The sequence below is a fragment of the Salvelinus alpinus genome, chromosome 19 (genome assembly GCF_045679555.1).
Source record: "Salvelinus alpinus chromosome 19, SLU_Salpinus.1, whole genome shotgun sequence".
NCBI classification, from domain to species: domain Eukaryota; kingdom Metazoa; phylum Chordata; class Actinopteri; order Salmoniformes; family Salmonidae; genus Salvelinus; species Salvelinus alpinus.
In genome coordinates this window covers 793,944-818,291 of record NC_092104.1, presented here as the reverse complement: position 1 = coordinate 818,291, position 24,348 = coordinate 793,944, and the positions used below count along the sequence as shown (strand labels likewise).

The 24,348-nt window shown below is 44.6% G+C and overlaps 1 protein-coding gene across 1 annotated transcript in view; it reads left to right on the top strand.

Moving 5' to 3' along the window:
* The window catches only part of tmem8b (transmembrane protein 8B), a 375,967-nt gene that overhangs the window by 309,683 nt on the left and 41,936 nt on the right, over positions 1-24,348 (top strand). Inside the window, exons 7-10 of the mRNA XM_071352000.1 lie at positions 7,666-7,762; positions 8,237-8,360; positions 13,110-13,252; positions 19,174-19,352. Of these exons, the coding sequence (XP_071208101.1) occupies positions 7,666-7,762; positions 8,237-8,360; positions 13,110-13,252; positions 19,174-19,352 (543 nt within the window). The remainder of the gene's footprint in view (positions 1-7,665; positions 7,763-8,236; positions 8,361-13,109; positions 13,253-19,173; positions 19,353-24,348) is intronic.

Sequence of the window (24,348 nt, the reverse complement as noted above, 5' to 3'; positions counted from 1 at the left end):
AGGCTATAAGCACGAATGTTCCATTAGCAGGAAAACACCGTTATCAAAAGTGACCACAAATGCAATAATGCAGGTAATGCTTTTATTATCAAGGTGCCTTTTATGGTGAAAATTATCTTCCGCAAACTTGAAACTCGCTGCTTATATATATATACAGTGGGGAGAACAAGTATTTGATACACTGCCGATTTTGCAGGTTTTCCTACTTACAAAGCATGTAGAGGTCTGTCATTTTTATCATAGGTACACTTCAACTGTGAGAGACGGAATCTAAAACAAAAATCCAGAAAATCACATTGTATGATTTTTAAGTAATTAATTTGCATTTTATTGCATGACATAAGTATTTGATCACCTACCAACCAGTAAGAATTCCGGCTCTCACAGACCTGTTAGTTTTTCTTTAAGAAGCCCTCCTGTTCTCTACTCATTACCTGTATTAACTGCACCTGTTTGAACTCGTTACCTGTATAAAAGACACCTGTCCACACACTCAATCAAACAGACTCCAACCTCTCCACAATGGCCAAGACCAGAGAGCTGTGTAAGGACATCAGGGATAAATTGTAGACCTGTACAAGGCTGGGATGGGCTACAGGACAATAGCCAAGCAGCTTGGTGAGAAGGCAACAACTGTTGGCACAATTATTAGAAAATGGAAGAAGTTCAAGATGACGGTCAATCACCCTCGGTCTGGGGCTCCATGCAAGATCTCACCTCGTGGGGCATCAATGATCATGAGGAATGTGAGGGATCAGCCCAGAACTACACGGCAGGACCTGGTCAATGACCTGAAGAGAGCTGGGACCACAGTCTCAAAGAAAACCATTAGTAACACACTACGCCGTCATGGATTAAAATCCTGCAGCGCACGCAAGGTCCCCCTGCTCAAGCCAGCGCATGTCCAGGCCCGTCTGAAGTTTGCCAATGACCATCTGGATGATCCAGAGGAGGAATGGGAGAAGGTCATGTGGTCTGATGAGACAAAAATAGAGCTTTTTGCTCTAAACTCCACTCGCCGTGTTTGGAGGAATAGAAGGATGAGTACAACCCCAAGAACACCATCCCAACCGTGAAGCATGGAGGTGGAAACATCATTCTTTGGGGATGCTTTTCTGCAAAGGGGACAGGACGACTGCACCGTATTGAAGGGAGGATGGATGGGGCCATGTATCGCGAGATCTTGACCAACAACCTCCTTCCCTCAGTAAGAGCATTGAAGATGGGTCGTGGCTGGGTCTTCCAGCATGACAACGACCCGAAACACACAGCCAGGGCAACTAAGGAGTGGCTCCGTAAGAAGCATCTCAAGGTCCTGGAGTGGCCTAGCCAGTCTCCAGACCTGAACCCAATAGAAAATCTTTGGAGGGAGCCGAAAGTCCGTATTGCCCAGCGACAGCCCCGAAACCTGAAGGATCTGGAGAAGGTCTGTATGGAGGAGTGGGCCAAAATCCCTGCTGCAGTGTGTGCAAACCTGGTCAAGAACTACAGGAAACGTATGATCTCTGTAATTGCAAACTAAGGTTTCTGTACCAAATATTCAGTTCTGCTTTTCTGATGTATCAAATACTTATGTCATGCAATAAAATGCAAATTAATTACTTAAAAATCATACAATGTGATTTTCTGGATTTTTGTTTTAGATTCCTTCTCTCACAGTTGAAGTGTACCTATGATAAAAATTACAGACCTCTACATGCTTTGTAAGTAGGAAAACCTGCAAAATTGTCAGTGTATCAAATACTTGTTCTCCCCACTGTATGTAGTTAGGCTCTACACCCGTTGTAAAGCGAATTAATGTGATTCATTTTAAGAAGTTATTTGCCCACTTTAGTTGTGATACAAACCTTATCAAAACATATAGACCCACTATAACACACCTCCATCTCCATTAACTACATCACACCTGCCCAGACCCACTAGAACACACCTCCATCTCTATTAACTACATCACACCTGCCCAGACCCACTAGAACACACCTCCATCTCCATTAACTACATCACACCTGCCCAGACCCACTAGAACACAGCCCCATCTCCATTAACTACATCACACCTGCCCAGACCCACTAGAACACACCTCCATCTCTATTAACTACATCACACCTGCCCAGACCCACTAGAACACACCTCCATCTCCATTAACTACATCACACCTGCCCAGACCCACTAGAACACACCTCCATCTCTATTAACTACATCACACCTGCCCAGACCCACTAGAACACACCTCCATCTCCATTAACTACATCACACCTGCCCAGACCCACTAGAACACACCTCCATCTCCATTAACTACATCACACCTGCCCAGACCCACTAGAACACACCTCCATCTCCATTAACTACATCACACCTGCCCAGACCCACTAGAACACACCCCCATCTCCATTAACTACATCACACCTGCCCAGACCCACTAGAACACACCTCCATCTCCATTAACTACATCACACCTGCCCAGACCCACTACAACACACCTCCATCTCCATTAACTACATCACACCTGCCCAGACCCACTAGAACACACCTCCATCTCTATTAACTACATCACACCTGCCCAGACCCACTAGAACACACCTCCATCTCCATTAACTACATCACACCTGCCCAGACCCACTAGAACACACCTCCATCTCCATTAACTACATCACACCTGCCCAGACCCACTAGAACACACCTCCATCTCCATTAACTACATCACACCTGCCCAGACCCACTAGAACACACCTCCATCTCCATTAACTACATCACACCTGCCCAGACCCACTAGAACACACCTCCATCTCCATTAACTACATCACACCTGCCCAGACCCACTAGAACACACCTCCATCTCCATTAACTACATCACACCTGCCCAGACCAACTGGAACACACCCCCATCTCCATTAACTACATCACACCTGCCCAGACCCACTAGAACACACCTCCATCTCCATTAACTACATCACACCTGCCCAGACCCACTAGAACACACCTCCATCTCCATTAACTACATCACACCTGCCCAGACCCACTAGAACACACCTCCATCTCTATTAACTACATCACACCTGCCCAGACCCACTAGAACACACCTCCATCTCCATTAACTACATCACACCTGCCCAGACCCACTAGAACACACCTCCATCTCCATTAACTACATCACACCTGCCCAGACCCACTAGAACACACCTCCATCTCCATTAACTACATCACACCTGCCCAGACCCACTAGAACACACCTCCATCTCCATTAACTACATCACACCTGCCCAGACCCACTAGAACACACCTCCATCTCCATTAACTACATCACACCTGCCCAGACCCACTATAACACACCTCCATCTCCATTAACTACATCACACCTGCCCAGACCCACTATAACACACCTCCATCTCCATTAACTACATCACACCTGCCCTGACCCACTAGAACACACCTCCATCTCCATTAACTACATCACACCTGCCCTGACCCACTAGAACACACCTCCATCTCCATTAACTACATCACACCTGCCCAGACCCACTAGAACACACCTCCATCTCCATTAACTACATCACACCTGCCCAGACCCACTAGAACACACCTCCATCTCCATTAACTACATCACACCTGCCCAGACCCACTAGAACACACCTCCATCTCCATTAACTACATCACACCTGCCCAGACCCACTAGAACACACCTCCATCTCCATTAACTACATCACACCTGCCCAGACCCACTAGAACACACCTCCATCTCCATTAACTACATCACACCTGCCCAGACCCACTAGAACACACCTCCATCTCCATTAACTACATCACACCTGCCCAGACCCACTAGAACACACCTCCATCTCCATTAACTACATCACACCTGCCCAGACCCACTAGAACACACCTCCATCTCCATTAACTACATCACACCTGCCCAGACCCACTAGAACACACCTCCATCTCCATTAACTACATCACACCTGCCCAGACCCACTAGAACACACCTCCATCTCCATTAACTACATCACACCTGCCCAGACCCACTAGAACACACCTCCATCTCCATTAACTACATCACACCTGCCCAGACCCACTAGAACACACCTCCATCTCCATTAACTACATCACACCTGCCCAGACCCACTGGAACACAGCACGCATCAGCACCATTTTATTTCTCTCCGTCACTTTCAACTTTTAGATAATAAAGCATTTTACCTTTCTATTGAATTAACAACAGAGGATTGGTTGATTTCCAGGTTTAATTAGGCCTGTGGGCTAGGCTACATGAGGTGTGGTACTAACCTTATCAAAACATATAGGCCTGTGGGCTAGGCTACATGAGGTGTGGTACTAACCTTATCAAAACATATAGGCCTGTGGGCTAGGCTACATGAGGTGTGGTACTAACCTTATCAAAACATATAGGCCTGTGGGCTAGGCTACATGAGGTGTGGTACTAACCTTATCAAAACATATAGGCCTGTGGGCTAGGCTACATGAGGTGTGGTACTATCCTTATCAAAACATATAGGCCTGTGGGCTAGTCTACATGAGGTGTGATACTAACCTTATTAAAACATATAGGACTATGGGCTAGGCTACATGAGGTGTGATACTAACCTTATCAAAACATATAGGCCTGTGGGCTAGGCTACATGAGGTGTGGTACTAACCTTATCAAAACATATAGGCCTGTGGGCTAGGCTACATGAGGTGTGATACTAACCTTATCAAAACATATAGGCCTGTGGGCTAGGCTACATGAGGTGTGGTACTATCCTTATCAAAACATATAGGCCTGTGGGCTAGTCTACATGAGGTGTGATACTAACCTTATCAAAACATATAGGCCTGTGGGCTAGGCTACATGAGGTGTGGTACTAACCTTATCAAAACATATAGGCCTGTGGGCTAGGCTACATGAGGTGTGATACTAACCTTATCAAAACATATAGGCCTGTGGGCTAGGCTACATGAGGTGTGGTACTATCCTTATCAAAACATATAGGCCTGTGGGCTAGTCTACATGAGGTGTGATACTAACCTTATCAAAACATATAGGCCTGTGGGCTAGTCTACATGAGGTGTGATACTAACCTTATCAAAACATATAGGCCTGTGGGCTAGGCTACATGAGGTGTGATACTAACCTTATCAAAACATATAGGCCTGTGGGCTAGGCTACATGAGGTGTGGTACTAACCTTATCAAAACATATAGGCCTGTGGGCTAGTCTACATGAGGTGTGGACAATAATTACAAAAAGTAGAGAAAAGAAAGGCACTGTTTCTTGCTTTACGTTCGGCATCATTCACCAGTGATAATATATCATTTACCAGTGATAATATATCATTTACCAGTGATAATATATCATTCACCAGTGATAATATATCATTTACCAGTGATAATATATCATTCACCAGTGATAATATATCATTTACCAGTGATAATATATCATTTACCAGTGATAATATATAATTTACCAGTGATAATATATCATTCACCAGTGATAATATATCATTCACCAGTGATAATATATCATTTACCAGTGATAATATATCATTCACCAGTGATAATATATCATTCACCAGTGATAATATATCATTCACCAGTGATAATATATCATTCACCAGTGATAATATATCATTTACCAGTGATAATATATCATTCACCAGTGATAATATATCATTCACCAGTGATAATATATCATTTACCAGTGATAATATATCATTTACCAGTGATAATATATCATTTACCAGTGATAATATATCATTCACCAGTGATAATATATCATTTACCAGTGATAATATATCATTCACCAGTGATAATATATAATTCACCAGTGATAATATATCATTTACCAGTGATAATATATCATTCACCAGTGATAATATCTCATTTACCAGTGATAATATATCATTTACAAGTGATAATATATAATTTACCAGTGATAGGCTAATATTGTCACCCATTAGACTATTCTTGATGTAATCTTGTCTTTACATGTACTAAATCAGATATGTGTGTGAAAGTTGTTTTGATGTAGAATGGACCATTATCATGCACCTGTTTTGAAACAGGATATCACGGATCCCTCCGGAGCTTTCTGTCCCCTGTTCCCTCTGATTAGAACCTGTATCAGCGTGCCCTTTGGTTTCCATTGGGCTGTTCCATTATTGTTACAATGTCCGTTGGTGCGTGTGAGTACCTGTGCTGTGTGTTTTGGGCTGTCGTACCCTTGTGGATTGCGCAGATGATTACGGGTCTCGTCCCGTGTGATAATCATCGTGTGTTATTTATTCGAGGCACTCCTCGCTCTTTTGTTTGCGTTTCTACCCTGTGTTTTTGTTACGTGTTTGTTGGGTCTTCGTCCCCGTGCCTTTACACGGCACGCCGTAATTTGGGCTGAATAAAAACCCCTATTACGCATTCCTGCGCCTGTCTCACGATCCTTCATGCCAACGTGACACAGGGGCAGAGGGAAAAAATACATTTCATCCATGCACTTAAATAGTGAATGGAGGACACTTTTCCCATAGTTCATTTTCATGCCAGCCAGGTAGGCTATACTCCTGTTGTAAAGAGAAGCAGAGCTTGGAGAAGTCGAATTACTGTGACTAAACGGTCACGTGGAATTTGACTGCCTTCATGACGCGTTGCCGACGGCGTGGCAGTAATACGGTCACCGTAACAGCCCCAATCACAGCAACAAGATTTTCCATTAGCAAAGGGTAACCAGTGGAGAACAAACACCATTGTAAATTCAACCTGTATTTATCTGTTTATTTATCTTCCCCCACTATTCATACTACAACTATTTGCACATTGCTCAAACACTGAAATATCTTTATCTTTTTTAAACCTTTTTGAGTGTAATGTTTACTGTTAATTTCTAAACAGTAACAAGTCATGATGGGGGATTGGTCTCCTCCTACAGGGACCATACAGTAACAAGGCATGATGGGGGATTGGTCTCCTCCTACAGGGACCATACAGTAACAAGTCATGATGGGGGATTGGTCTCCTACAGGGACCATACAGTAACAAGTCATGATGGAGGATTGGTCTCCTACAGGGACCATACAGTAACAAGCCATGATGGGGGATTGGTCTCCTACAGGGACCATACAGTAACAAGCCATGATGGGGGATTGGTCTCCTACAGGGACCATACAGTAACAAGGCATGATGGGGGATTGGTCTCCTCCTACAGGGACCATACAGTAACAAGTCATGATGGGGGATTGGTCTCCTCCTACAGGACCATACAGTAACAAGTCATGATGGAGGATTGGTCTCCTACAGGGACCATACAGTAACAAGCCATGATGGGGGATTGGTCTCCTACAGGGACCATACAGTAACAAGCCATGATGGGGGATTGGTCTCCTACAGGGACCATACAGTAACAAGGCATGATGGGGGATTGGTCTCCTACAGGGACCATACAGTAACAAGGCATGATGGGGGATTGGTCTCCTCCTACAGGACCATACAGTAACAAGCCATGATGGAGGATTGGTCTCCTACAGGGACCATACAGTAACAAGGCATGCTGGGGGATTGGTCTCCTACATGGATCAGTCTAAAACCTCCAGTGTCTCAACTCCATTTCTCCTCCCAGCTCAGGACTGCAGTGTTGTTGTAAAATGCCCTGTCTAACGGAGCTGTGTGTTTCTCCTGCAGTCTTCGTTGAGAGGAGAGAACATCACAGTCTTTGGCTGTCTGAACCATGGCATGCCCCTGTCCCTGAAAGACAACTCCTTTGTCAAATGTGAATCAGGTAGGAGGACATGCTGCTTTGATACAACATATTGCAGAGATAACAGATATTACTACATCCAGGCGTTTATTCCCATAAGATCAGATAAACGATAAGAAACTAGCTTGTGATCAAATAAATCTCTCTCCCTCTCTTTCTCTCCCTCCCTCCCTACCTCCCTCTGTCTCTCACTCACTCACTCCCTCCCTCCCTCCCTCCCTCTGTCTCTCCCTCCCTGTGTCTCTCCCTCCCTCCCTCCCTCCCTCCCTCCCTCCCTCTCTCACTCACTCCCTCTGTCTCTCACTCACTCCCTCTGTCTCTCACTCACTCCCTCTGTCTCTCACTCACTCCCTCTGTCTCTCACTCCCTCCCTCTGTCTCTCACTCCCTCCCTCTGTCTCTCACTCACTCACTCCCTCTGTCTCTCACTCACTCACTCCCTCTGTCCCTCCCTCCCTCCCTCTCTCTCTCTGCCCCCCCCCCCCCCCCCCTCCAGATTCCGTATCAGGTTTCCTGTTGTCAGTCAACGCCAGCTCCAACATCACTAAGCTGAGGATCCCCTACCCCCAGACTGGAACCTGGTACCTCAGCCTGAGATCCCTCTGTGCCACCGAACATGGGTGAGATACCTGCTAATACCCTAACTGAGTATATGGGTGAGATACAGTAACCCATATAGCTGCTACTGTAGATACAGTAACCCATATAGGTGCTACTGTAGATACAGTAACCCATATAGCTGCTACTGTAGATACAGTAACCCATATAGCTGCTACTGTAGATACAGTAACCCATATAGCTGCTACTATAGATACAGTAACCCATATAGCTGCTACCGTAGATACAGTAACCCATATAGCTGATACAGTAGATACAGTAACCCATATAGCTGTTACTGTAGATACAGTAACCCATATAGCTGCTACCGTAGATACAGTAACCCATATAGCTGATACAGTAGATACAGTAACCCATATAGCTGTTACTGTAGATACAGTAACCCATATAGCTGCTACCGTAGATACAGTAACCCATATAGCTGCTACTGTAGATACAGTAACCCATATAGCTGCTACTGTAGATACAGTAACCCATATAGCTGCTACTGTATCTACAGTAACCCATATAGCTGATACAGTAGATACAGTAACCCATATAGCTGCTACTGTAGATACAGTAACCCATATAGCTGCTACTGTATCTACAGTAACCCATATAGCTGATACAGTAGATACAGTAACCCATATAGCTGCTACTGTAGATACAGTAACCCATATAGCTGCTACTGTAGATACAGTAACCCATATAGCTGCTACTGTATCTACAGTAACCCATATAGCTGATACAGTAGATACAGTAACCCATATAGCTGCTACTGTAGATACAGTAACCCATATAGGTGCTACTGTAGATACAGTAACCCATATAGCTGCTACTGTAGATACAGTAACCCATATAGCTGCTACTGTAGATACAGTAACCCATATAGCTGCTACTATAGATACAGTAACCCATATAGCTGCTACCGTAGATACAGTAACCCATATAGCTGCTACTGTAGATACAGTAACCCATATAGCTGCTACTGTAGATACAGTAACCCATATAGCTGCTACTGTAGATACAGTAACCCATATAGCTGCTACTGTAGATACAGTAACCCATATAGGTGCTACTGTAGATACAGTAACCCATATAGCTGCTACTGTATCTACAGTAACCCATATAGCTGCTACTGTATCTACAGTAACCCATATAGCTGCTACTGTAGATACAGTAACCCATATAGCTGCTACTGTAGATACAGTAACCCATATAGCTGCTACTGTAGATACAGTAACCCATATATCTGCTACTGTAGATACAGTAACCCATATAGGTGCTACTGTAGATACAGTAACCCATATAGCTGCTACTGTATCTACAGTAACCCATATAGCTGCTACTGTAGATACAGTAACCCATATAGGTGCTACTGTAGATACAGTAACCCATATAGCTGCTACTGTAGATACAGTAACCCATATAGCTGCTACCGTAGATACAGTAACCCATATAGCTGCTACTGTAGATACAGTAACCCATATAGGTGCTACCGTAGATACAGTAACCCATATAGCTGCTACTGTAGATACAGTAACCCATATAGCTGCTACTGTAGATACAGTAACCCATATAGCTGCTACTGTAGATACAGTAACCCATATAGCTGCTACTGTAGATACAGTAACCCATATAGCTGCTACTGTAGATACAGTAACCCATATAGCTGCTACTGTAGATACAGTAACCCATATAGCTGCTACTGTAGATACAGTAACCCATATAGCTGCTACTGTATCTACAGTAACCCATATAGCTGCTACTGTAGATACAGTAACCCATACAGCTGCTACTGTAGATACAGTAACCCATATAGCTGCTACTGTAGATACAGTAACCCATATAGCTGCTACTGTAGATACAGTAACCCATACAGCTGCTACTGTATCTACAGTAACCCATATAGCTGCTACTATAGATACAGTAACCCATATAGCTGCTACTGTAGATACAGTAACCCATATAGCTGCTACTATAGATACAGTAACCCATATAGCTGCTACTATAGATACAGTAACCCATATAGCTGCTACTGTAGATACAGTAACCCATATAGCTGCTACTGTAGATACAGTAACCCATATAGCTGCTACTGTAGATACAGTAACCCATATAGCTGCTACTGTAGATACAGTAACCCATATAGCTGCTACTATAGATACAGTAACCCATATAGCTGCTACTGTAGATACAGTAACCCATATAGCTGCTACTGTAGATACAGTAACCCATATAGCTGCTACTGTAGATACAGTAACCCATATAGCTGCTACTGTAGATACAGTAACCCATATAGCTGCTACTGTAGATACAGTAACCCATATAGCTGCTACTATAGATACAGTAACCCATATAGCTGCTACTATAGATACAGTAACCCATATAGCTGCTACTGTAGATACAGTAACCCATATAGCTGCTACTGTAGATACAGTAACCCATATAGCTGCTACTGTAGATACAGTAACCCATACAGCTGCTACTGTATCTACAGTAACCCATATAGCTGCTACTGTAGATACAGTAACCCATATAGCTGCTACCGTAGATACAGTAACCCATATAGCTGCTACTGTAGATACAGTAACCCATATAGCTGCTACTGTATCTACAGTAACCCATATAGCTGCTACTGTAGATACAGTAACCCATATAGCTGCTACTGTAGATACAGTAACCCATATAGCTGCTACTGTAGATACAGTAACCCATATAGCTGCTACTGTAGATACAGTAACCCATATAGCTGCTACTATAGATACAGTAACCCATATAGCTGCTACTGTAGATACAGTAACCCATATAGCTGCTACTGTAGATACAGTAACCCATATAGCTGCTAATGTAGATACAGTAACCCATATAGCTGCTACTGTATCTACAGTAACCCATATAGCGGTTACTGTAACCATATAGCTGCTACTGTAGATACAGTAACCCATATAGCTGCTACTGTAGATACAGTAACCCATATAGCTGTTACTGTAGATACAGTAACCCATATAGCTGCTACTGTAGATACAGTAACCCATATAGCTGCTACTGTAGATACAGTAACCCATATAGCTGTTACTGTAGATACAGTAACCCATATAGCTGCTACTGTAGATACAGTAACCCATATAGCTGCTACTATAGATACAGTAACCCATATAGCTGCTACTGTAGATACAGTAACCCATATAGCTGCTACTGTAGATACAGTAACCCATATAGCTGCTACTATAGATACAGTAACCCATATAGCTGCTACTGTAGATACAGTAACCCATATAGCTGCTACTGTAGATACAGTAACCCATATAGCTGCTACTATAGATACAGTAACCCATATAGCTGCTACTGTAGATACAGTAACCCATATAGCTGCTACTGTAGATACAGTAACCCATATAGCTGCTACTGTAGATACAGTAACCCATATAACTGCTACCGTAGATACAGTAACCCATATAGCTGCTACTGTAGATACAGTAACCCATATAGCTGCTACTGTAGATACAGTAACCCATATAGCTGCTACTGTAGATACAGTAACCCATATAGCTGCTACTGTAGATACAGTAACCCATATAGCTGCTACTGTAGATACAGTAACCCATATAGCTGCTACTGTAGATACAGTAACCCATATAGCTGCTACTGTAGATACAGTAACCCATATAGCTGCTACCGTAGATACAGTAACCCATATAGCTGCTACTGTAGATACAGTAACCCATATAGCTGCTACTATAGATACAGTAACCCATATAGCTGCTACTGTAGATACAGTAACCCATATAGCTGCTACTGTAGATACAGTAACCCATATAGCTGCTACTGTAGATACAGTAACCCATATAGCTGCTATGTATCAGGGGACAGTGTTTCAGGGGACAGTGCATCAGGGGACAGTGTATCAGGGGACAGTGTATCAGGGGACAGTGCATCAGGGGACAGTGTTTCAGGGGACAGTGCATCAGGGGACAGTGCATCAGGGGACAGTGTATCAGGGGACAGTGCATCAGGGGACAGTGCATCAGGGGACAGTGCATCAGGGGACAGTGCATCAGGGGACAGTGCATCAGGGGACAGTGCATCAGGGGACAGTGCATCAGGGGACAGTGTATCAGGGGACAGTGCTTCAGGGGACAGTGCATCAGGGGACAGTGCATCAGGGGACAGTGTATCAGGGGACAGTGCATCAGGGGACAGTGCATCAGGGGACAGTGTATCAGGGGACAGTGCATCAGGGGACAGTGCATCAGGGGACAGTGCATCAGGGGACAGTGCATCAGGGGACAGTGTATCAGGGGACAGTGTATCAGGGGACAGTGTATCAGGGGACAGTGTATCAGGGGACAGTGCATCAGGGGACAGTGTATCAGGGGACAGTGTTTCAGGGGACAGTGTTTCAGGGGACAGTGTATCAGGGGACAGTGCATCAGGGGACAGTGCATCAGGGGACAGTGTATCAGGGGACAGTGTATCAGGGGACAGTGTATCAGGGGACAGTGTATCAGGGGACAGTGTTTCAGGGGACAGTGTTTCAGGGGACAGTGCATCAGGGGACAGTGCATCAGGGGACAGTGCATCAGGGGACAGTGTTTCAGGGGACAGTGTATCAGGGGACAGTGTAACATTGCTGAGAAAGTAGTCAACCTCTCCCTAGCTGGGACTAAATGTAAAATGAACAAAAAGTCAATGAGACGAGACTTAATATTTTTCCCGTTTGATGTCTGTGTGCCTGTGTTGGGTGTGTGATGTCGATGTTTGTTGTCCAGGTTTGAGCCGTGTCCCAACATGACAGCGGAGGTGTACCTGCGCTCCTACCTGACTCCCTGCATCAATGACTGTGGGACCTACGGACAGTGCAAACTGCTACGGACTAACAACTATCTGTACGCTGCCTGCGAGTGCAAAGCAGGTGACTAAGGATCAAATCAACGTTGATTGGTCAGGCAGACATTTGGAGATGTTATCGCAGGAGCAGGAACAGGTTTCTGTTACTCCAACATGTTTCTGTTACTCCAACATGTTCCTGTTACTCCAACATGTTTCTGTTACTCCAACATGTTTCTGTTACTCCAACATGTTTCTGTTACTCCAACATGTTTCTGTTACTCCAACATGTTTCTGTTACTCCAACAGAGCAGCAACATGTTTCTGTTACTCCAACATGTTTCTGTTACTCCAACATGTTTATGTTACTCCAACATGTTTCTGTTACTCCAACATGTTTCTGTTACTCCAACATGTTTCTGTTACTCCAACAGAGCAGTAACATGTTTCTGTTACTCCAACATGTTTCTGTTACTCCAACATGTTTCTGTTACTCCAACAGAGCAGCAACATGTTTCTGTTACTCCAACATGTTTCTGTTACTCCAACATGTTTCTGTTACTCCAACAGAGCAGCAACATGTTTCTGTTACTCCAACATGTTTCTGTTACTCCAACATGTTTATGTTACTCCAACATGTTTCTGTTACTCCAACATGTTTCTGTTACTCCAACATGTTTCTGTTACTCCAACAGAGCAGTAACATGTTTCTGTTACTCCAACATGTTTCTGTTACTCCAACATGTTTCTGTTACTCCAACATGTTTCTGTTACTCCAACATGTTTCTGTTACTCCAACAGTGCAGCAACATGTTTCTGTTACTCCAACATGTTTCTGTTACTCCAACAGTGCAGCAACATGTTTCTGTTACTCCAACATGTTTCTGTTACTCCAACATGTTTCTGTTACTCCAACATGTTTCTGTTACTCCAACAGTGCAGCAACATGTTTCTGTTACTCCAACATGTTTCTGTTACTCCAACATGTTCCTGTTACTCCAACAGTGCAGCAACATGTTTCTGTTACTCCAACATGTTTCTGTTACTCCAACATGTTCCTGTTACTCCAACATGTTTCTGTTACTCCAACATGTTTCTGTTACTCCAACATGTTTCTGTTACTCCAACAGTGCAGCAACATGTTTCTGTTACTCCAACATGTTTCTGTTACTCCAACATGTTTCTGTTACTCCAACAGTGCAGCAACATGTTTCTGTTACTCCAACATGTTTCTGTTACTCCAACATGTTTCTGTTACTCCAACAGTGCAGCAACATGTTTCTGTTACTCCAACATGTTTCTGTTACTCCAACATGTTTCTGTTACTCCAACATGTTTCTGTTACTCCAACATGTTTCTGTTACTCCAACATGTTTCTGTTACTCCAACAGTGCAGCAACATGTTTCTGTTACTCCAACATGTTTCTGTTACTCCAACATGTTTCTGTTACTCCAACATGTTTCTGTTACTCCTACAGTGCAGCAACATGTTTCTGTTACTCCAACATGTTTCTGTTACTCCAACATGTTTCTGTTACTCCAACATGTTTCTGTTACTCCAACATGTTTCTGTTACTCCAACAGTGCAGCAACATGTTTCTGTTCCTCCAACATGTTTCTGTTACTCCAACATGTTTCTGTTACTCCAACAGTGCAGCAACATGTTTCTGTTACTCCAACATGTTTCTGTTACTCCAACATGTTTCTGTTACTCCAACATGTTTCTGTTACTCCAACAGTGCAGCAACATGTTTCTGTTACTCCAACATGTTTCTGTTACTCCAACATGTTTCTGTTACTCCAACAGTGCAGCAACATGTTTCTGTTACTCCAACATGTTTCTGTTACTCCAACAAGTTTCTGTTACTCCAACATGTTTCTGTTACTCCAACATGTTTCTGTTACTCCAACAGTGCAGCAACATGTTTCTGTTACTCCAACATGTTTCTGTTACTCCAACATGTTTCTGTTACTCCAACATGTTTCTGTTACTCCAACAGTGCAGCAACATGTTTCTGTTACTCCAACATGTTTCGGTTACTCCAACATGTTTCTGTTACTCCAACATGTTTCTGTTACTCCAACATGTTTCTGTTACTCCAACATGTTTCTGTTACTCCAACATGTTTCTGTTACTCCAACATGTTTCTGTTACTCCAACAGTGCAGCAACATGTTTCTGTTACTCCAACAGAGCAGCAACATGTTTCTGTTACTCCAACATGTTTCTGTTACTCCAACATGTTTCTGTTACTCCAACATGTTTCTGTTACTCCAACAGTGCAGCAACATGTTTCTGTTACTCCAACATGTTTTTGTTACTCCAACATGTTTCTGTTACTCCAACATGTTTCTGTTACTCCAACATGTTTCTGTTACTCCAACAGTGCAGCAACATGTTTCTGTTACTCCAACATGTTTCTGTTACTCCAACAGTGCAGCAACATGTTTCTGTTACTCCAACATGTTTCTGTTACTCCAACATGTTTCTGTTACTCCAACAGTGCAGCAACATGTTTCTGTTACTCCAACATGTTTCTGTTACTCCAACATGTTTCTGTTACTCCAACATGTTTCTGTTACTCCAACATGTTTCTGTTACTCCAACATGTTTCTGTTACTCCAACATGTTTCTGTTACTCCAACAGTGCAGCAACATGTTTCTGTTACTCCAACAGAGCAGCAACATGTTTCTGTTACTCCAACATGTTTCTGTTACTCCAACATGTTTCTGTTACTCCAACATGTTTCTGTTACTCCAACATGTTTCTGTTACTCCAACAGTGCAGCAACATGTTTCTGTTACTCCAACAGAGCAGCAACATGTTTCTGTTACTCCAACATGTTCCTGTTACTCCAACATGTTTCTGTTACTCCAACAGTGCAGCAACATGTTTCTGTTACTCCAACAGAGCAGCAACATGTTTCTGTTACTCCAACATGTTTCTGTTACTCCAACATGTTTCTGTTACTCCAACAGTGCAGTAACACGTTTCTGTTACTCCAACATGTTTCTGTTACTCCAACATGTTTCTGTTACTCCAACAGTGCAGTAACACGTTTCTGTTACTCCAACATGTTCCTGTTACTCCAACAGTGCACCAACACGTTTCTGTTACTCCAACATGTTTCTGTTACTCCAACAGAGCAGCAACATGTTTCTGTTACTCCAACAGTGCAGCAACATGTTTCTGTTACTCCAACAGTGCAGCACAATGTTTCTGTTACTCCAACACGTTTCTGTTACTCCAACATGTTTCTGTTACTCCAACATGTTTCTGTTACTCCAACAGTGCAGCAACACGTTTCTGTTACTCCAACAGTGCAGCACCTTCCTCTGACACCGCCTGGTGTAGAGGTCCAGGATGGCAGGAAGCTTGGCCCCAGTGATATACTGGGCCGTACGGACTACCATCTGTAGGGCATTACAGTCGGATGGCTAGCAGTTGCCGTACCAGGCAGTGATGCAACCGGCCAGGATGCTCTCGATGGTGCAGCTGTGGAACTTTTTGAAGACCCATGACAAATGTTTTTAGTCTCCTGAGAGGAAAAAGGTGTTATCGTGCCCTCTTCATGACTTTCTTGGTGTGTTTGGGCCATGATAGTTTGCTGGTGATATGGACACGAAGGAACTTGAAGCTCTCATCCTGCTCCACTACAGCCCTGTCAATTTATTTTTATTCTTATTTAACCTTTATTTAACTAGGCAAGTCAGTTAAGAACAAATTCTTATTTTCAATGACGGCCTAGGAACAGTGGGCTAACTGCCTTGTTCAGGGGCAGAACAACAGATGTTTACCTTGTCAGCTCAGGGATTTGATCTTGCAACCTTTCGGTTACTAGTCCAACGCTCTAACCACTAGGCTCCCTGCTGGTTACTAGTCCAACACTCTAACCACTAGGCTACCTGCCGCCCCAAGGCGGGGCTTTACCTAGAAAAGACCTATAGATGACCTGGAGCCAGTGGATTTGGCGACGAATATGAAGCGAGGGCCAGCCAACGAGAGCATATAGGCCGCAATGGTGGGCAGTATATGGGGCTTTGGTGACAAAACGGATGGCACTGTGATAGACTGCATCCAGTTTGCTGAGTAGAGTGTTGGAGGCTATTTTCTAAATGACATTGCCAAAGTCAAGGATAGTCAGTTTTACGAGGGTATGTTTGGCAGCATGAGTGAAGGATGCTTTGTTAAGAAATAGGAAGCTGATTCTAGATTTCATTTTGGATTGGAGATGCTTAATGTGAGTCTGTAAGGAGAGTTTACAGTCTAACCAGACACCTAGGTATTTGTAGTTGTCTACATATTCTAAGTCAGAACCGTCCAGAGTAGTGATATTGGACTTGCAGGCAGGTGCGGGCAGCAATCAGTTGAAGAGCATGCATTTAGTTTTACTTGCATTTAAGAGCAGTTGGAGGCCACGGTAGGAGAGTTGTATGGCATTGAAGCTCGTCTGGAGGTTAGTTAAAACACGGTGTCCAAAGAAGGGCCAGAAGTAAACAGAAGGGTGTCGTCTGCGTAGAGGTGGATCAGAATCACCAGCAGCAAGAGCGACATCATTGATGTATAAAGAATAAAGTGTCGGCCCGAGAATTGAACCCTGTGGCACCCCCATAGAGACTGCCAGAGGTCAGGACAACAGGCCCTCCGATTTGAGACACTGAACTCTGTCTGAGAAGTAGTTGGTGAACCACGCGAGGCAGTCGTTTGAGAAACCGAGTCTGCCGATAAGAATGTGATGATTGACAGAGTCGAAAGCCTTGGCCAGGTCGATGATTACGGCTGCACAGTATTGTCTTCTATAGATGGGGTTTATGATATCGTTTGGGACCTTGAGCGTGGCTGAGGTGCACCCATGACCAGCTCTGAAACCAGATTGCATCGCGGAGAAGGTACGGTGGGATTCGAAATGATCGTGATCTGTTTGATAACTTGGAACTCGAAGACCTTAGAAAGGCAGGGTTGGATAGATATAGGTCTGTAACAGTTTGGGTCTAGAGTATCTCCCCCTTTGAAGAGGGGGATGATCGCGGCAGCTTTCCAATCTTTGTGGATCTCAGACAATACGAAAGAGAGGTTGAACAGGCTAGTAATAGGGGTTGCAACTATTGCGGCGGATAATTTTAGAAAGAAAGGGTCCAGATTGTCTAGCCCAGCTGATTTGTAGGGGTAGCCAGGTGGAAAGCATGGCCAGCCGTAGAAAAATGGCTTATTGGAATTCTCAATTATTGTGGATTTATCGGTGGTGACAGTGTTTCCTAGCCTCAGTGCAGTGGGCAGCTGGGAGGGAGGTGCTCTTATTCTCAATGGACTTTACAGAACTCCCAGAACTTTTTGGAGTTTGTGCTACAGAATGCAGATTTCTGTATGAAAAATATAGCCTTTGCTTTCCTAACTGCCTGTGTATATTGGTTCCTAACTTCCCTGAAAAGTTGCATATTGCGGGGGCTACTCGATGCACACCAAACTAGGAGTCCCACGGCAGCCCAAGCACACACAGGATCCACCGGCTCCAAACAGTGCCTACAAAAGCCACCTGTTTTCCTAATACTTACCTGAGAAGCCTGAACTGTCAGAGTCCCATATAGGGAACCAGAACCTGCTACAACTTGGCTTCGCACACTGACATTCTGCTACTGCAGCCCAAGTCCATAGACCCAACAGTTCCAAGAACAATACTTACCTTGTGACCTGAAATGTCAGAACTCATACAAGGAACCGCCAAAACAACAAGTCCGAAACAACAGAACACCAATCGACCAGATTTGATGAACCACGGGAGCCCGAGGCTCAAACCCACAGGGAACTGTGGTAACCCGGAAAAAATGAAAAAGACAAAACGACAGAACTCTTGTCGTGACTCAATTCAAAAATCAGAATCTGACCCCAACCTTGTACTGTACTATGCCCTGGTTAATGTCTGTGTTAGCATACCTCTCTTGTAAACGTGTGTTTGCGTTATCGTGTGTGTGTGTGTATCTGTGTTAACCTGTCTCTCCTGGGTCCAGGCTGGGACGGCTGGGGCTGTACCGATCCCTCGGAGGCCTATTCCTACGGTTTCCAGCTCCTGTCCACCTTGCTGCTCTGCCTCAGTAACCTGATGTTCGTTCCTCCCGTGGTGATCGCTGTCCGCGGCCACTACCTCCTGGAGGCCTCTGTATACATCTTCACCATGTTCTTTTCTACTGTGAGTTACATACACTCTCTCACACACACACACACACACACACACACACACACACACACACACACACACACACACACACACACACACACACACACACACACACACACACACACACACACACACATACACTCACACAAGCACACACCGACCTACACAAACTCTCACACACACACACACACACACACACACACCTACACACACTCTCACACACACACACACATCCACACACCCACCCACCGACCTACACACACACGCTAACACACCGACACGCACACACACCCACACAAGTGCGCACACACATTTGAATGTCATTGTGAAGAAAACACAACAGTGAATAACATTGGTGATAACAGACATCCTTGTCTAGTTCCTCTTTGCAGCTGTAATGGTTAAGATACGTGTTCCAACAATGTATATGTTGCAAACAATACCCAGGATAGAGAGATGTGTTTAACCTTGTCATTTAGGACTCTAGAGTTTAATACAATACCCAGGATAGAGAGATGTGTTTAACCTTGTCATTTAGGACTCTAGAGTTTAATACAATACCCAGGATAGAGAGATGTGTTTAACCTTGTCATTTAGGACTAGAGTTTAATACAATACCCAGGATAGAGAGATGTGTTTAACCTTGTCATTTAGGACTCTAGAGTTTAATACAATACCCAGGATAGAGAGATGCGTTGAACTGAATGACTCTCATAGGCCTGTGACATACAAGACGTACAAAACATGAAGGAAGTTGTCAGTCAGTGATGCAGTGTTTATTTGGCAGCTATTTTACATTTAGTTTTAATATTCGTAAAATTTTAATCCTATTTCATCCTTCCATCCTAGTTGTCACCAGTCGACTAAAACTCTGGACAGTTTTAGTCACAGTCAATTTTAGTCAGAAAATAGTCAATGTATTTCAGTTAAATATAAAATAGAGCTTCTGACATGACCAGAGCAAAAATGGCCGATATGAAAGCAAAGATTATCAAAGACATTAATGTTTCTACTTGAGGTTAAGTTACATATGAAGTGACCTGGCTGGCATCTGTCCAAAAGAGAGACGAGTGATTGAAGTGTCCTGGCTGGCATCTGTCCAAAAGAGAGACGAGTGATTGAAGTGTCCTGGCTGGCATCTGTCCAAAAGAGAGACGAGTGATTGAAGTGTCCTGGCTGGCATCTGTCCAAAAGAGAGACGAGTGATTGAAGTGTCCTGGCTGGCATCTGTCCAAAAGAGAGACGAGTGATTGAAGTGTCCTGGCTGGCATCAGTCCAAAAGAGAGACGAGTGATTGAAGTGTCCTGGCTGGCATCCGTCCAAAAGAGAGACGAGTGATTGAAGTGTCCTGGCTGGCATCCGTCCAAAAGAGAGACGAGTGATTGAAGTGTCCTGGCTGGCATCCGTCCAAAAGAGAGACGAGTGATTGAAGTGTCCTGGCTGGCATCAGTCCAAAAGAGAGACGAGTGATTGAAGTGTCCTGGCTGGCATCCGTCCAAAAGAGAGACGAGTGATTGAAGTGTCCTGGCTGGCATCTGTCCAAAAGAGAGACGAGTGATTGAAGTGTCCTGGCTGGCATCCGTCCAAAAGAGAGACGAGTGATTGAAGTGTCCTGGCTGGCATCCGTCCAAAAGAGAGACGAGTGATTGAAGTGTCCTGGCTGGCATCTGTCCAAAAGAGAGACGAGTGATTGAAGTGTCCTGGCTGGCATCTGTCCAAAAGAGAGACGAGTGATTGAAGTGTCCTGGCTGGCATCTGTCCAAAAGAGAGACGAGTGATTGAAGTGTCCTGGCTGGCATCTGTCCAAAAGAGAGACGAGTGATTGAAGTGTCCTGGCTGGCATCTGTCCAAAAGAGAGACGAGTGATTGAAGTGTCCTGGCTGGCATCCGTCCAAAAGAGAGACGAGTGATTGAAGTGTCCTGGCTGGCATCTGTCCAAAAGAGAGACGAGTGATTGAAGTGTCCTGGCTGGCATCCGTCCAAAAGAGAGACGAGTGATTGAAGTGTCCTGGCTGGCATCTGTCCAAAAGAGAGACGAGTGATTGAAGTGTCCTGGCTGGCATCTGTCCAAAAGAGAGACGAGTGATTGAAGTGTCCTGGCTGGCATCTGTCCAAAAGAGAGACGAGTGATTGAAGTGTCCTGGCTGGCATCTGTCCAAAAGAGAGACGAGTGATTGAAGTGTCCTGGCTGGCATCAGTCCAAAAGAGAGACGAGTGATTGAAGTGTCCTGGCTGGCATCCGTCCAAAAGAGAGACGAGTGATTGAAGTGTCCTGGCTGGCATCCGTCCAAAAGAGAGACGAGTGATTGAAGTGTCCTGGCTGGCATCCGTCCAAAAGAGAGACGAGTGATTGAAGTGTCCTGGCTGGCATCAGTCCAAAAGAGAGACGAGTGATTGAAGTGTCCTGGCTGGCATCCGTCCAAAAGAGAGACGAGTGATTGAAGTGTCCTGGCTGGCATCTGTCCAAAAGAGAGACGAGTGATTGAAGTGTCCTGGCTGGCATCCGTCCAAAAGAGAGACGAGTGATTGAAGTGTCCTGGCTGGCATCCGTCCAAAAGAGAGACGAGTGATTGAAGTGTCCTGGCTGGCATCTGTCCAAAAGAGAGACGAGTGATTGAAGTGTCCTGGCTGGCATCTGTCCAAAAGAGAGACGAGTGATTGAAGTGTCCTGGCTGGCATCTGTCCAAAAGAGAGACGAGTGATTGAAGTGTCCTGGCTGGCATCTGTCCAAAAGAGAGACGAGTGATTGAAGTGTCCTGGCTGGCATCTGTCCAAAAGAGAGACGAGTGATTGAAGTGTCCTGGCTGGCATCCGTCCAAAAGAGAGACGAGTGATTGAAGTGTCCTGGCTGGCATCCGTCCAAAAGAGAGACGAGTGATTGAAGTGTCCTGGCTGGCATCCGTCCAAAAGAGAGACGAGTGATTGAAGTGTCCTGGCTGGCATCTGTCCAAAAGAGAGACGAGTGATTGAAGTGTCCTGGCTGGCATCTGTCCAAAAGAGAGACGAGTGATTGAAGTGTCCTGGCTGGCATCTGTCCAAAAGAGAGACGAGTGATTGAAGTGTCCTGGCTGGCATCTGTCCAAAAGAGAGACGAGTGATTGAAGTGTCCTGGCTGGCATCTGTCCAAAAGAGAGACGAGTGATTGAAGTGTCCTGGCTGGCATCTGTCCAAAAGAGAGACGAGTGATTGAAGTGTCCTGGCTGGCATCTGTCCAAAAGAGAGACGAGTGATTGAAGTGTCCTGGCTGGCATCCGTCCAAAAGAGAGACGAGTGATTGAAGTGTCCTGGCTGGCATCTGTCCAAAAGAGAGACGAGTGATTGAAGTGTCCTGGCTGGCATCCGTCCAAAAGAGAGACGAGTGATTGAAGTGTCCTGGCTGGCATCTGTCCAAAAGAGAGACGAGTGATTGAAGTGTCCTGGCTGGCATCTGTCCAAAAGAGAGACCAGTGATTGAAGTGTCCTGGCTGGCATCCGTCCAAAAGAGAGACGAGTGATTGAAGTGTCCTGGCTGGCATCCGTCCAAAAGAGAGACGAGTGATTGAAGTGTCCTGGCTGGCATCTGTCCAAAAGAGAGACGAGTGATTGAAGTGTCCTGGCTGGCATCTGTCCAAAAGAGAGACGAGTGATTGAAGTGTCCTGGCTGGCATCTGTCCAAAAGAGAGACGAGTGATTGAAGTGTCCTGGCTGGCATCTGTCCAAAAGAGAGACGAGTGATTGAAGTGTCCTGGCTGGCATCTGTCCAAAAGAGAGACGAGTGATTGAAGTGTCCTGGCTGGCATCTGTCCAAAAGAGAGACGAGTGATTGAAGTGTCCTGGCTGGCATCCGTCCAAAAGAGAGACGAGTGATTGAAGTGTCCTGGCTGGCATCTGTCCAAAAGAGAGACGAGTGATTGAAGTGTCCTGGCTGGCATCTGTCCAAAAGAGAGACGAGTGATTGAAGTGTCCTGGCTGGCATCCGTCCAAAAGAGAGACGAGTGATTGAAGTGTCCTGGCTGGCATCTGTCCAAAAGAGAGACGAGTGATTGAAGTGTCCTGGCTGGCATCTGTCCAAAAGAGAGACGAGTGATTGAAGTGTCCTGGCTGGCATCTGTCCAAAAGAGAGACGAGTGATTGAAGTGTCCTGGCTGGCATCTGTCCAAAAGAGAGACGAGTGATTGAAGTGTCCTGGCTGGCATCCGTCCAAAAGAGAGACGAGTGATTGAAGTGTCCTGGCTGGCATCCGTCCAAAAGAGAGACGAGTGATTGAAGTGTCCTGGCTGGCATCTGTCCAAAAGAGAGACGAGTGATTGAAGTGTCCTGGCTGGCATCCGTCCAAAAGAGAGACGAGTGATTGAAGTGTCCTGGCTGGCATCAGTCCAAAAGAGAGACGAGTGATTGAAGTGTCCTGGCTGGCATCCGTCCAAAAGAGAGACGAGTGATTGAAGTGTCCTGGCTGGCATCAGTCCAAAAGAGAGACGAGTGATTGAAGTGTCCTGGCTGGCATCCGTCCAAAAGAGAGACGAGTGATTGAAGTGTCCTGGCTGGCATCCGTCCAAAAGAGAGACGAGTGATTGAAGTGTCCTGATGAGAAGCAACATCGTGTCAAATTGAATGTCCATTAGTCTCACTTGGAATTTTCGTCTCGTTACAATTTTCATTCAAACAAAAATTAAAAACAATTTGTCTCGTTATCGCCATTAGTTTTATTCAAGAAAAATTGTTTCAGCAAAGTTATTGATGATGAAATGAACACTGGTGTAATGGAACATCAACATAGAGCCCAGATTACCAAAATATTACTGATATTAAGTACTCAGACAATGTTTCTAACATGAAGATATACAGTCATTCACTACAAGGCTCTCTACCACCACCATGCTTCACCGTAGGGATGGCGCCAGGTTCCCCATTCATGGTCTGCTCATTGTGGTATAGAAAAGCATGTGAACAATACACACTCCATGTTTTTAAAACTGAAATACTTCACATTATCAACCTTATTTTTATGAATGTCATTTATTTATTCCAG